The following is a 12,430-nucleotide window of genomic DNA, read 5'->3' as shown; positions in this document are numbered from 1 at the left end:
TTTCATCCATTGCATTAAAAACCTTAAATCTCTTTCCAAATCACTTGTCAATAGAAAAGAAAGGATATTTGGTATCCATCCACGACAAAAATAAGTACATGCACAGCAAATAACACAAAAAGCAAAGAATCAGCGCTTTAATTTATTTTCTCCATCTGAAAGTTGCAGTACAAAGGCCTTAAACACAAACCAAAAAAAACTTCCAACTCACTGCAAGTTCAAGACTGCTCCTATCAATAATTTGAGCGTAATTCTTTGCATACACTTTATTTTTTTATTTGAAGAGACAGGATTTGCTTTGGACAACTTTGCATTTATCAAATATAACATGTGATTTATTTTGACAGAATAATAAGCATTGTTTGGTGTCAACCATGAGTCCTGATGAAAAGTTTGAAGAGAAAAGGAAAGAAGAAGAAACAACACGATTACAAAAAATGGTGGAAAAATTAACAGAGGAAGATAAAGAACAAATTTACAAAAAAGGTTGTTCAAGTTTACTACTGTTTTGCAATAAGAAATACATTTAAATTTATGCTACCTCAGACATATACATTTCTAGGAATATTAAAAGTCAAAAGCAATTACATTGAGACTGTGTATTTCATATTGTTTTTTTAGGTGTGGTTTATTTTAATACACAGTTAGTATAGGAGCCAGGTTCTTTATTAAAAAAAAACCAGTGTTGACGAAAAATCTGAGAGGTTCAACAGACGAACAAATTTATGATAAAGATTGAAATCAATGCAGAAAACACATAAAACATATTAAAAGCTAACAACTTGTTATTGTTAGTATTTGTTTTTAGCCCCATATAGAATTAATTGACACCAAATATATATAGAATAACCTTACATTGTCTCAAAATATCAATGTTATTTGTACAAGGCTTAGAAACAGGTAGAAAGCGAGGCTGTGCCGAGCATTTGTACCTGTTTCGAACCGAGTACAAATAACAGATTGATATTTCAAGACAATGTATGGTTATTCTTTATATACTGCAACTCTTATAACTGTTTAAAATGAAGTATCTAGGGTAAAAAACGTCATTCTTTAGTTGTGAGTGGACAACGTAAAATTGCCGCGAACTTGTATGTTTTATTGACGTCATAAATAAAACTATAAGGAAAAGCATTGTCAACGTCATAAACAAGGTGATATACGGTCATGGACTGTATATGACATATGAATATACAGTCAATGCAATTTGACTGCTCAAATAGCACAGCTGCAGTATATATCATATTAGGTCACTAGCACACTATGTAACAAATAGTATGTTTACTGATTTTGGACTACACAAAATTTCTACACAATGCAAAAAGTTAAATCAACTGTATTATATAGGTTTTATCACATACAAAACATTAAATATCAACTTGAAATCTAGTTTGCATGTTCATTATGGAATAAAAAATTAATAAATATTCCAAGCTAGGGGTTTAACCAAAAGTTTGTGGTTCATTGAACATTGTTACATTAGTGAATATCAGGTTGAAGTTTGGATTGATGTAACTTATGGTTACATAGACTTGAAACATGATGAAATGAATTGTTATACAATTTGATTAATATATATAACGAATGCATGTAATGGTTTTAACAGAGATTTTGCAGTTCACAGAAATCGGTAAATGGGATAATGCGAGCAGGGCATGATTTCTATGGTTTTATATTCTTGTTTTTCCTTGATACTTCAGGCCAGACACTGCTACAACAACAGATGGAGAAAGAGGATCTGAGTTGTCTTCCAACACTTCACATCAATGAAATAGACAGAAAAATTATACCAGAAAAAACAGCTACAGTCACATCGGGTAAGGAAAAGATGACAAATTTGAAATCAAGAATTTAAAAATCTGAAAAGTTAAGGATGTATTCTTCGGACTTTTCAGTCTCGTTCAGTCTTGTTGAAATTTTGTTCTTGAATTAATGTTTGAAAAAATTTGAATTATTTCCAAAACATGTGATACAAGTGGAAAATATCAATGAATTTTAAAAAAAAATATAATCAAACATAACTCTGTGAAAAAATTGTGTATTTACAATGAATGGTTTTTGAGTAATCCAGTTTTCAAATTTTATGACCAATCAAGTCTGTATTTTTAGCCAAAATTTTGAGAAAATGGGTGAGGGATACAAAAAACAATTTTACAAGAATCATGTACATCCCATTATATTTTGGTCCTTTCAAATTTCTTAGATATTTATTTTTTCAATCATTTATAACAAAAAAGTTGAAATATTATGCATTTTGTTCTTAAAACTGAGAAAAATCACAAGAATACAAAATTGACAGCATGGTAAATTTGACTAAAAAAAGCGTCAAAATATGATAAACCTTTCTTATATCAACACCTACCTATAGTTTTTTTAAGTAAATTTTATTCAGATTAGCCCACTTCATCTTTATAGAAAGAATGAACAAAAGTTTGATTGTGGAACTGTGATTTTCTTTCAAGATAATAGCCCAAAAATAGGTAAAAGTCGATAAAAAATGGGAAAATCATCAAAATTGAGCATTTTCAAAGGGCCATAGAAAAAAAAGAAGTGCACCAGCATATGATTTTTTCTTCACCAATTATTTTGTTACAGTCTTATAAACCCAAAAATCAGGTTACGAAAAAAAGTTTAATTCTAGAAATTTTTGGCGTCTCAGAGGTGTACATCCTTAATATGAAAGGGCTTCTCAAACATGAATATGCTTTAAAAAGAGAGGCGAAAGATACATGACATTCAAACTCATAAGAATATGATTTTAAAGAAGTGTTCTAGTAGGAAACTTTAAGAAAATCTCTGACAGAAAAAAAGGGCATAATGATTTTAAAAAACTCAATTAATAGTGTCCTTTTTTAGCTCACCTGACCTAAAAGGTCAAGTGAGCTTTTCTCATCACTTGGCGTCCGTCGTCCGTCGTCTGTCGTCCGTCGTCCGTAAACTTTTACACAAATCTCCTCCTCTGAAACTACTGGGCCAAATTCTACAAAACTTGGCCACAATCATCCTTGGGGTATCTAGTTTAAAAAATGTGTGGCGTGACCCGTCAAACCAACCAAGATGGCCGCCATGGCTAAAAATAGAACATAGGGGTAAAATGCAGTTTTTGGCTTATAACTCAAAAACCAAAGCATTTAGAGCAAATCTGACAGGTGTTAAATTGTTGATCAGGTCAAGATCTATCTGCCCTGGAATTTTCAGACGAATCGGACAACCTGTTGTTGGGTTGCTGCCCCTGAAATGGTTATTTTAAGAAAATTTTGCTGTTTTATCTTGAATATTATTATAGATAGAGATAAACTGTAAAAAAAAATTTTGCTGTTTTATCTTGAATATTATTATAGATAGAGATAAACTGTAAACAGCAATAATGTTCAGCAAAGTAAGACCTACATATAAGTCAACATGACCAAAATTGTCAGTCGACCCCATAAGGAGTTATTGCCCTTTATAGTCAATTTTTAACAACTTTTCGTCATTTTTTGTAACTTTTCTAAAAATCTTCTTCTCTAAAACTACTTTGCCAAATTTAACCAAACTTGGCCACAATAGACCACTTTCGAGTTCATCCGTCACCGGCAAAAACTCGTCAATTATACACGCCTTTTTGACGTCATTTACCAGATACAGGGGCTTGCCTGTATCCCTGCACTATTTACGCTCATCAAGCGTCTTAGTGATCGTCTTTGTGCAGGATAAACTAGAAATAATGGTTGCTCTGTAGGTACTTACTGACAATTCCCTAATGCCAGCAGTGTTGATTGTCAATTTTGAGAATTCAATTTGCCGAATAATTCGTACAATATAGAATTATAGTTTTCCAACAACTCGCTCAACATTGGAAGGAAGTGACGACGCCCCTAAACGCACAAATGACGATGATAAAGGCGCGTATAATTGACGAGTTTTTTCCAGTGACGGATGAACTCGAACGTGGTCTATTATCATTGTGGTTTATAGTTTAAAAAATGTGTCCGATGACCCAGCCTACTAAACAAAATGGCCGACACGGCTAAAATTAGAACATAGTGGTAAAATGCAGTTTTTGCTTTATATCTTTGAAACTAAGACATTTAGGGAAAATTTTTCAAAATTGAAATGTCCATCAGAATAAGATATATTCCCTCACAAATTTTCAGTTGAATCGGACAACCTGTTGTTGGGTTGCTGCCCTAAAATTGGTGATTTTAAGGAAATTTTGACATTTTTGGTTATTATCTTGAATACTATTATAGATAGAGATAAACTGTAAACAGCATTAATGTTCAGCAAAGTAAGATCTACAAATAAGTCAGCATGATCAAAATTGTTAGAGGACCCTTTAAGGAGTTATTGTCCTTTAAAGTCTATATTGAACAACTTTTCGTCATTTTTGTAACTTGTATAAAAAAATCTTTTGTAAAACTACTTGTCCAAATTTAACCAAACTTGGCCACAATCATAATACTAGGGTATCTATTTAAAAAAAAAGTGTCTTATGACCCGCCTACCAAGGAAGATGGCCCACATCAGTAAACACATTAACAGGTGAGTGACACAGGCTCTTGAGAGCCTCTAGTTTTTTACTGCCAGTGATCACAACTCATGAGGATGAGAGAAAATTATGCTTTTATCAAGTTGATCTATCAATAGATTCTAAGAACAGTCTTCACAAGCGAAGATGGGCTTTTCCAAATATGGAAAATGTCAAGCTAAATGTTAATCATTTGAAATTTTCTTGTTTCATAGATAATGAAAAAAATCCAAATTGGATATAAAAAACGATCCTCGTTTTATTTTCCAGTGGACAACAGTCTAACTAAGTTGTAACCTTAAACTAATTTCAACAGAAAATGTTTTAGTTCTTATCTATAGCATTAAACCCTAAATATACTGAGAAAAAAGTCCCATCTTACTTGAGGAAAACTTAAAATCAGCATTTTTAATTTCTTGTGGAAATTAACATTAAAAGGGGAGATAACTCTGCAAAAATGGTTCTTTTTTTGTCAGTTTTTGGTTGATTTTTTCTAAAATTTATGTGAAGTATGATACTTTGATGGGGTTATAAGTTCATATTTGACTATACTATATAGTCTTCTGCTCATGAAATTTAAAAAGACGAAGTGTTATGGGTATATTTTAAAAAAAAAGTGCATTATTGGTAAAGAAATTGCAAATTTGTGGCTTTGTGACTATTTTGAAAAAATGATGTGACAATTTAGTATGGCCTTTATTTGTATATTATATTTGTTCAGAGTCTACCTTGTTTAAAGAAATTTTAAAACAAAAAAGGAAGAATATTCCCTCAATTATTTTTATTAAATTTGAGATTCTTCACCTTGACATGTTGAAAGAAAAATTCAATAAATGTTCAACTAATGAATTTCGAAATCTAGATTGTAGCTTGATAAAAGATATGAAAACACCTTTAGAGTTGTTTGTTATATTTTAAAGACGGCTAAAATATCAAGAATCAATACATTCTGTGGAATAGAAGCGGTAAAGTTATAATTTTGTATTAGTTTTGATTGATATTTCTGCCATGTTTGCAGAGTTATCTCCCTTTTTTCAATGCAAATCTCCATAGGAATTTAAAATTGTGATTTTTTAGTTTTTCTCAAATAATATTTTATGGGACTTTTTTTCTGTGCATATTTGGGGTAGAATGCTTAAGATTAAACTTTAAAATCTTCTGTTGAAATAACTTTAAGGTTATGATCAAATTTATGCTAGATTGACTGGACTACAAGTCTATTATGTTTTTGACACAAATGTTGAAACTTATTTTGTACAACATGTTTGCAATTTTTTTCTTTATCAGTTTTTGTGCTTGAAAATCATTATTCACCCAGTTTCTTAATATTGATAAAGGGCTATGCGGATCTGTTTTTTTCTTGTTTGTGAAATGACGATTTAATTTTGTCTTAGTTCTTGGACACAACCCCCCTTTTGGAAATTATTAGATGATGTACTGAGATGTTTATTACAGCTCAGCAATGGTATTTACTAAAAGTTAAGAAATAATTACAAAAAAACAGACCAAACATATTGTAAGAAAGGTGAAATATTATTACCTTGTATTTTTTTCTGTCTTGAAAGATTTTTTTTTTCGACCTACCAACCTGACTTTTTCATGAGAAAAATCTGTAAACCAACAAATTAAAAAAAACCTGGCCTTAAGACTGTACTATATGATATTTGAGCTTTTCCATAGATGTCTATTTTTGCTGAAGTTGTGTTTTTGAATGTCTTTCATCTTACTGTTTGGAAATGAATATCCTGATTTCATAATTTCTATTAATAAATATTTTGTAGGGAAAGTACCAGTACAGTTATGTGTCCAACCAACCAATGGAATCACTTATTTGAACATGATGTCTAACATGAGTGATGTACCAGCAGATCTTAAGCCATATGTACCCTTGTTCTGTGATGTCATCACAAAGTGAGTACAAATATTCTGTGATGTCATAACAAAGTGAATACCTTTGTTGCAGAGACTAGATGTGTGTTCGCCAATTTTCTTGCAAGTTGTAGTTTATCCAAAAATTTAAAGCATTTTTTAAGGGGTTGGGAAGAGACCTATATAATCTCAATTGAAACAGGAAAATTAAGAATTCTAAAGTTTCTGCTAATCAATTTGTGTTTAAACTTATAACAATTAACATGATTAATAAAAAATCTTTTATTGATAAGTAGATAATTTTAATGTTTAAGGGTATTTGAAATCACCAATATAATCTTTACTTTTATATTTATTCATTTAAAATATTTTTCTACTGTAGGATTTATTGCATATTTTTATAGATGGAAGAAATATCTAGATTAAATTGGTAAGTATTTATTTCATCAGTGATAATTTGGCATTTATAATTATTTCTGGATTATTTTATCTTTTTTACCAGAATGGGAGCTGGCTCTATGGATTACAAAGAATTATCTCAGCAGATAGAGCTAACCACAAGTGGTCTGGGAGCTGGTACCCATGTCAATCAACATCACAGTGATAATTACAGTTATGAACAGGTAAGTGTGTCTCTTAAAATGAGGAGATAACTCTTAAATAGAGGGGATATAAGAAAGATAACTTTTTAAAAGGGATACAACTGTCTCAAAGTGAGGTAAGTCAGCCTATAGTTAAAAGATGGAACTTAACAGGGAAAATAACTGCTTTTAGATATGGTATTGGTTAGAGTTTTATTTGGAAGGAAATGATCTAGAACCAAAAAAATCTCCTAATTTAAGAAAATTTCCAAATAAAAATTGCAATCTTTTCACCCCAACAAGTTAATTTTCAGTGTATTTCAGCCTCCACAATTGTTTTTTTCGAAGAATAACCTTAAATAAAATTTTCCACTTAATTATTTCCACCATGTGTGTTCAGATATATTGCAATGGAAATATAGATTCCACAACTGCAACAAGTGTATTATGATATTTTTCCACTCGAGACAGTTAAATTTAAATATTTAAAGCGCGAGGCTTGCTGAGATTTTTAGATAATTAAAATTTAACTGTTGAGAGTGGAGAAATATCTTTATACACGAGTTATAGTGGTGGAATCTGTTTCTCTAATGATTTTTATCCTTTCTTTTCAAAGATTTGAGGAAAGTTGTGTACTTTTGATGCGATGTCATCAGGTATGTTCGCCTTTTTTCATGACGTCACAATAAGAAAATTCAGAAGAAAACAAGAAAATTTAACATTGCAATTAAATTTCAACCAATCATTTGCCAAGAACAGATTTTTCACTAGTTCGGAGAAATATTTTTTTCACACCGGTGTCATATGGTATTTTGAACCCCATGGCAAATTGACCCTGTGGTCAAAATACTGCTATGATAAAATGACCCCTCCCCCTCCCTGGTAAATTGACCCCCCTGTATGGAAAATTGAACCCCCCCTTTTTTCATACTTGATGATTATAAGAACATTATACATTTGTCTAAAGCTTATACATTCATACAAGAAGGGGATGTACCTTTTCAATGATTGATTAAAAGAAATATCTTTGATTGCATTGGTATAAGTGCTCCAACAAAATGTCATTCAAATGTGAAAATAGCACACAAATTAGAAAAATTACATTCATACTATATATTTCATGCTAAAACATATTTATGATTATCTTGATGAACAGCTGGAAATAATGTGCTGTGAGTTTATGAGAATTTTGTACATGTTTGATATATAAGTTGTGCCTCTGTGGAAATAATTGTAACTTATGTTTTCTGTATTTCTTTTTCAGGGTGTAGAATTTTCATCTTACTGTTTGGACAGAAATGTTGACAAAATGTTAGATCTATGGACCAATATATTTTGCAGGTAATGTTTTCCTTAGTATGTAAGAATTGGTACCAACAAAAATAAATGAATACATCATACTCATAAAATTTGATCAGTGATAAAAAATATACTGATTTAATCATGAATGCCAAAGTTCTTTGTTAACTAGTGGGCTTAAGGTGGTACCTAACACTACAGGGAGATAACTCTGTAAAATCAGCTAAATGTTTTTATTACGTTGTGTTGTTAATGGAATATTAAGCTTCTCAATGATCAAAATAAGTGTTTGTCAAACTGCTATATAACCAGTGTAATTTTTCTGATAAAACGGTTGGTTAAAATTTTTGATTTTTTTTTATATTTTTGTCAAAGGGCTAAAGTAAATACTTTGTCAACATTTTATGCAAATTAAGCGAGCCCAATCAATTTTAGTTATTAAAGTGTTGGGTACCACCTTAAGTCTTTTATTTTAGATTGATAGATTATCTTGAGTTTGGTAGTATTTTAATCAAAATTTGTTTTAAACTCTCACAAAATTATTTGTATCATACTATAACCATTTTCTTGAAATTTTCAATATTGCACACTAATATTTTTTTGGTCTTATGGTAAATTTCATGATTCTAGTTGTTAATTGTATATAATTATTTAGTGATGTTCAAATGAAATTAGTTTGTAAAATTATATTATGTATTATTAAAAAGGATACTTAAAAGGTATAACAATCAGATTTTCAATTTTTGATGGCAATCAAATGTTCATAAATTCTTCTGCTGTTGTGTTTTTTTCTTTGGTCGGGTTTTTGTGTCCTTGACACATTCCCCATTTCCATTATCAATTTTATTCTTTGCCTCTAAAATTTTATATTTGAAATTATTAAGAGTAAATATTAACCTTAATTATTGGTTTTCTGTTTTTTCCAAATTTAGTCCTAATTTGAAAGATGAAGGTCGTTTAATGACTTTAGTAATGATGGAAGCAGCTAACCTTTCCTCCTCAATATCAGGTCAAGGTCATTCCTATGCTATGACACACTGTAGTTCCCGTATGAATGCAGCTGCCCAGCTAAAGGAAGTACTAGGAGGAATGGCTCAGGTATGTTTGCATCGACATATTTAAATATATAAATATACTATTGATTTAGTTTGATTCATTGGTGTTTAAAGCCACTTTCAACACTATTGCGTTATTTTGTGGCATTTATTTTTTATTGGTGGAGGAAGCCAGAGTGCATGGAGATAAACTCTGACCTTTGGTAGGAAAACTGACAATCTCTATCGATTACATGTGGGATTTGAACTCAACAACCTCAGTGTTTTGACAGGCAAGGGATTCAGCAGTTCAACTACATAAACCACTCAGCCACCAATCCGCCTTAAAAATGTAGTATGATTGCTATAGAGTCAATTATCCTCAAGAGAACAAATGATAAAAGACATAAGTAACTATAGTTTACCCTCAAACCTTCAACAATGAGCAAAACCATTTATCACATACAGTATAGTCTACTATAAAAGGAACAGACATGACAAAATATGAAACAATTCAAAAGAGTAAACCAATGGCCTACTGTTATTATGTACTGTAAATTCAAAAATCATTGCAAGGTTTTTTATTATTGGGAAAAATGCAACTATGTGCATATTGCAATAATAAAAACTTGCATTCTGATATCTGAAGCAAATATCTGTATGCATTTTTTCCAGAAATCAAACTCAAATTTTTGTCCATTCTTCAAAAATGGCAATAATAAATGCATGCAATAATTTGTGAATTTACGGTATTTGAAATAGAAGTTATCAACAAAGTATTTCTGAAATAGTAATGAAACATGACAATGAGAAGATATGGTACGAATGCCAGCGAGAAAACGTTAACTCTCCACAAGAGACCAAAAAGACACAAAAATTAACAAGGATAGCTAGGTCATTGTACGTACAGCCTTTGATTTATTAATTTATGTTTTATATTCAATGTAGGTTTCCACTATGAAGACCTTAGCTGAAACTGATGAAAGTGCTGTTGTGACAATTGTAGAAAAACTTCAGAAAATTGGTCAATTTCTACTGAATAAAAATAATATCAGGTATTTTCTTATATTATATATCAATAAAATTGAGAATGGAAATGGGGAATGTGCCAAAGAGACAACAACCCGACCATAGAGCAGACAACAGCAGAAGGTCATCAACAGGTCTTAAATACAACAAGAAATTCCCGCACTCATATACTATAAAACAACTTTAATGGTCTTTTAGTTTAAAATTTAATGGTTACTGTAAATTAAGATATGTGTTTGTGCATTTATTATTAGAAATTTTAAACAACATACATAATGGCGTTGCTGGTAGGAAATATTATAAACAAACAATGTTATCAAATTAGAAATGTGAATTTTCGTTTTTTGCAAAACGTATCCTCTCACAATTTTTGCAAAAAGAAAAACTGAAAAAAAATCTGAATCTAAAGAAAACATTTTCAGAAGAGGAAATGTTTTGTCATTTTTTGTCATTTTTTTTTTTAATTTAAACATTTTATTAATAATCACCTGGTACATCAACCCATAGGGAAGTAATTAAGGGGGGCCTGATTTTTATAGTCTAATTTTTTTTGGGGGGGAGCAAATGAGGAAAAAAAATTCCCATTATAAATTATTTTAACATCTATCTCAATAACCTTGATATAACAATATTAAAAAGAACAGTACATTTAAGTAATCATATAGTGCCAAAGTTGTAACTCCACAACTAACCGTGTATTGAAATAAGCCCTGTCTCCACACTAACCTAATATGGAATATACACAGTCTCCACATGGACACTTTTAACCAAACATACTCCTCGAAACGTATAGGAGGTAAGATAATGTAGGATACTCAATGTCGGCATCATTAGCATCTGATTCCTCTTCACCAGATGCCGACACAGAAGATACTGAAGTCCCGCCTGCTCATGCACATGACGCACTTCAACCTTCCAACTCGAGTGACGTCCTTAGTATCATTCATGCCAAAAATAAAGCCCAATCAGTAAATAACCATTTACAAGATAAAATTCAGTGTGATCAAGAAATAGTGAACGATGGGGAAAATGATGAGAAAAAAAAGCCAAAGCATAAAAAGAAGAAAAAAAATACGGAACCCGGTGGCAATATTGAACAATATTTCAAGGGACAGACCGTTAATACCCATACCCCCGCAGCAAAAAAAAATGGAAAAAGAAATGCCAGCACTCCAACAGAAGATAAACACAAAGAAGCTGTCCCTATTCAAAAGACTAAAACTTAGGGTCAGTTGTAAACGGAAATGTATTCATACCAATAAACCGAACACAAAATAATCAATGAAATCCAAGTGTAAATATTTGTATATATTTGTAATATTTAGCCTGTTTTTATATATAAAAAAAATAAATAATAAAAATGAGTGTGATGTAATTAAGGATTACATACATTCACATGTGTATGAAAGTAATTCAGACAAATCTGAAACAAACAAAATGATGTATAATAAAAAACAAAAGTATGTCAATTTAAATCACTTTAATTATAATTGTATTAATCAAATACGAAACAGTTGTAGCTTGTACAATATTTTCTTCAATAGAATAGAAAATATAATATTTATGCAGATATTTGAACATTTTACTAACATTATTCACAAGAAAAAGAGAATAGAAATCTTGGAAAAAGTAAATCTATTAATAGTACCTATTCTGTTTCAAACAGGTAAATTCTTGTTTATGTCCCAGATATTGAACTTAACAATTTTTTACACTAAAAAGCTCACATCGTTTTATTCGTACAGTTGTCAATGTCCATTTTCCTATTGTTCAGTACTATGCTATTACATCCTTCTATTTTTTCATGTTCAATACATTTCAATTCTTTATACGCACTACTCAATTTCCTTTAATAGAACACTAAGTTTTACGAAATCACTATTCCAATATTCACACGATAAGTTAAAGATCCAATCACTCTTGTATCTGCAACCATGCATACACCGACGTTGTCTGGTGTCTAAAAATAGAAAACAACAGGTGTTACAAAATGAAAGAAATCAACTGTTTATTATATTGAAATTGACATGTCACAGCATGATTTTTGGAGACACATATTTCTCTAATGATGTGTATTTGATTTTGATCAAATGTTCTGTAACAAATTC

At 30.7% G+C, this 12,430-nt stretch overlaps 1 protein-coding gene across 1 annotated transcript in view; it reads left to right on the top strand.

Annotated features, from left to right (window-relative positions):
- Positions 1-12,430, top strand: part of LOC134701327 (presequence protease, mitochondrial-like) — a 51,764-nt gene that overhangs the window by 20,311 nt on the left and 19,023 nt on the right. Inside the window, exons 14-20 of the mRNA XM_063562463.1 lie at positions 348-486; positions 1,701-1,817; positions 6,292-6,421; positions 6,882-7,002; positions 8,225-8,301; positions 9,192-9,357; positions 10,242-10,348. Coding sequence (XP_063418533.1) covers positions 348-486; positions 1,701-1,817; positions 6,292-6,421; positions 6,882-7,002; positions 8,225-8,301; positions 9,192-9,357; positions 10,242-10,348 — 857 coding nt within the window. The remainder of the gene's footprint in view (positions 1-347; positions 487-1,700; positions 1,818-6,291; positions 6,422-6,881; positions 7,003-8,224; positions 8,302-9,191; positions 9,358-10,241; positions 10,349-12,430) is intronic.

This window comes from Mytilus trossulus, unplaced genomic scaffold, assembly GCF_036588685.1.
Source record: "Mytilus trossulus isolate FHL-02 unplaced genomic scaffold, PNRI_Mtr1.1.1.hap1 h1tg000234l__unscaffolded, whole genome shotgun sequence".
Taxonomy (NCBI): domain Eukaryota; kingdom Metazoa; phylum Mollusca; class Bivalvia; order Mytilida; family Mytilidae; genus Mytilus; species Mytilus trossulus.
The sequence above is the reverse complement of the archived record's forward strand: the minus strand, read 5'-3'. Positions and strand labels throughout refer to the sequence as shown.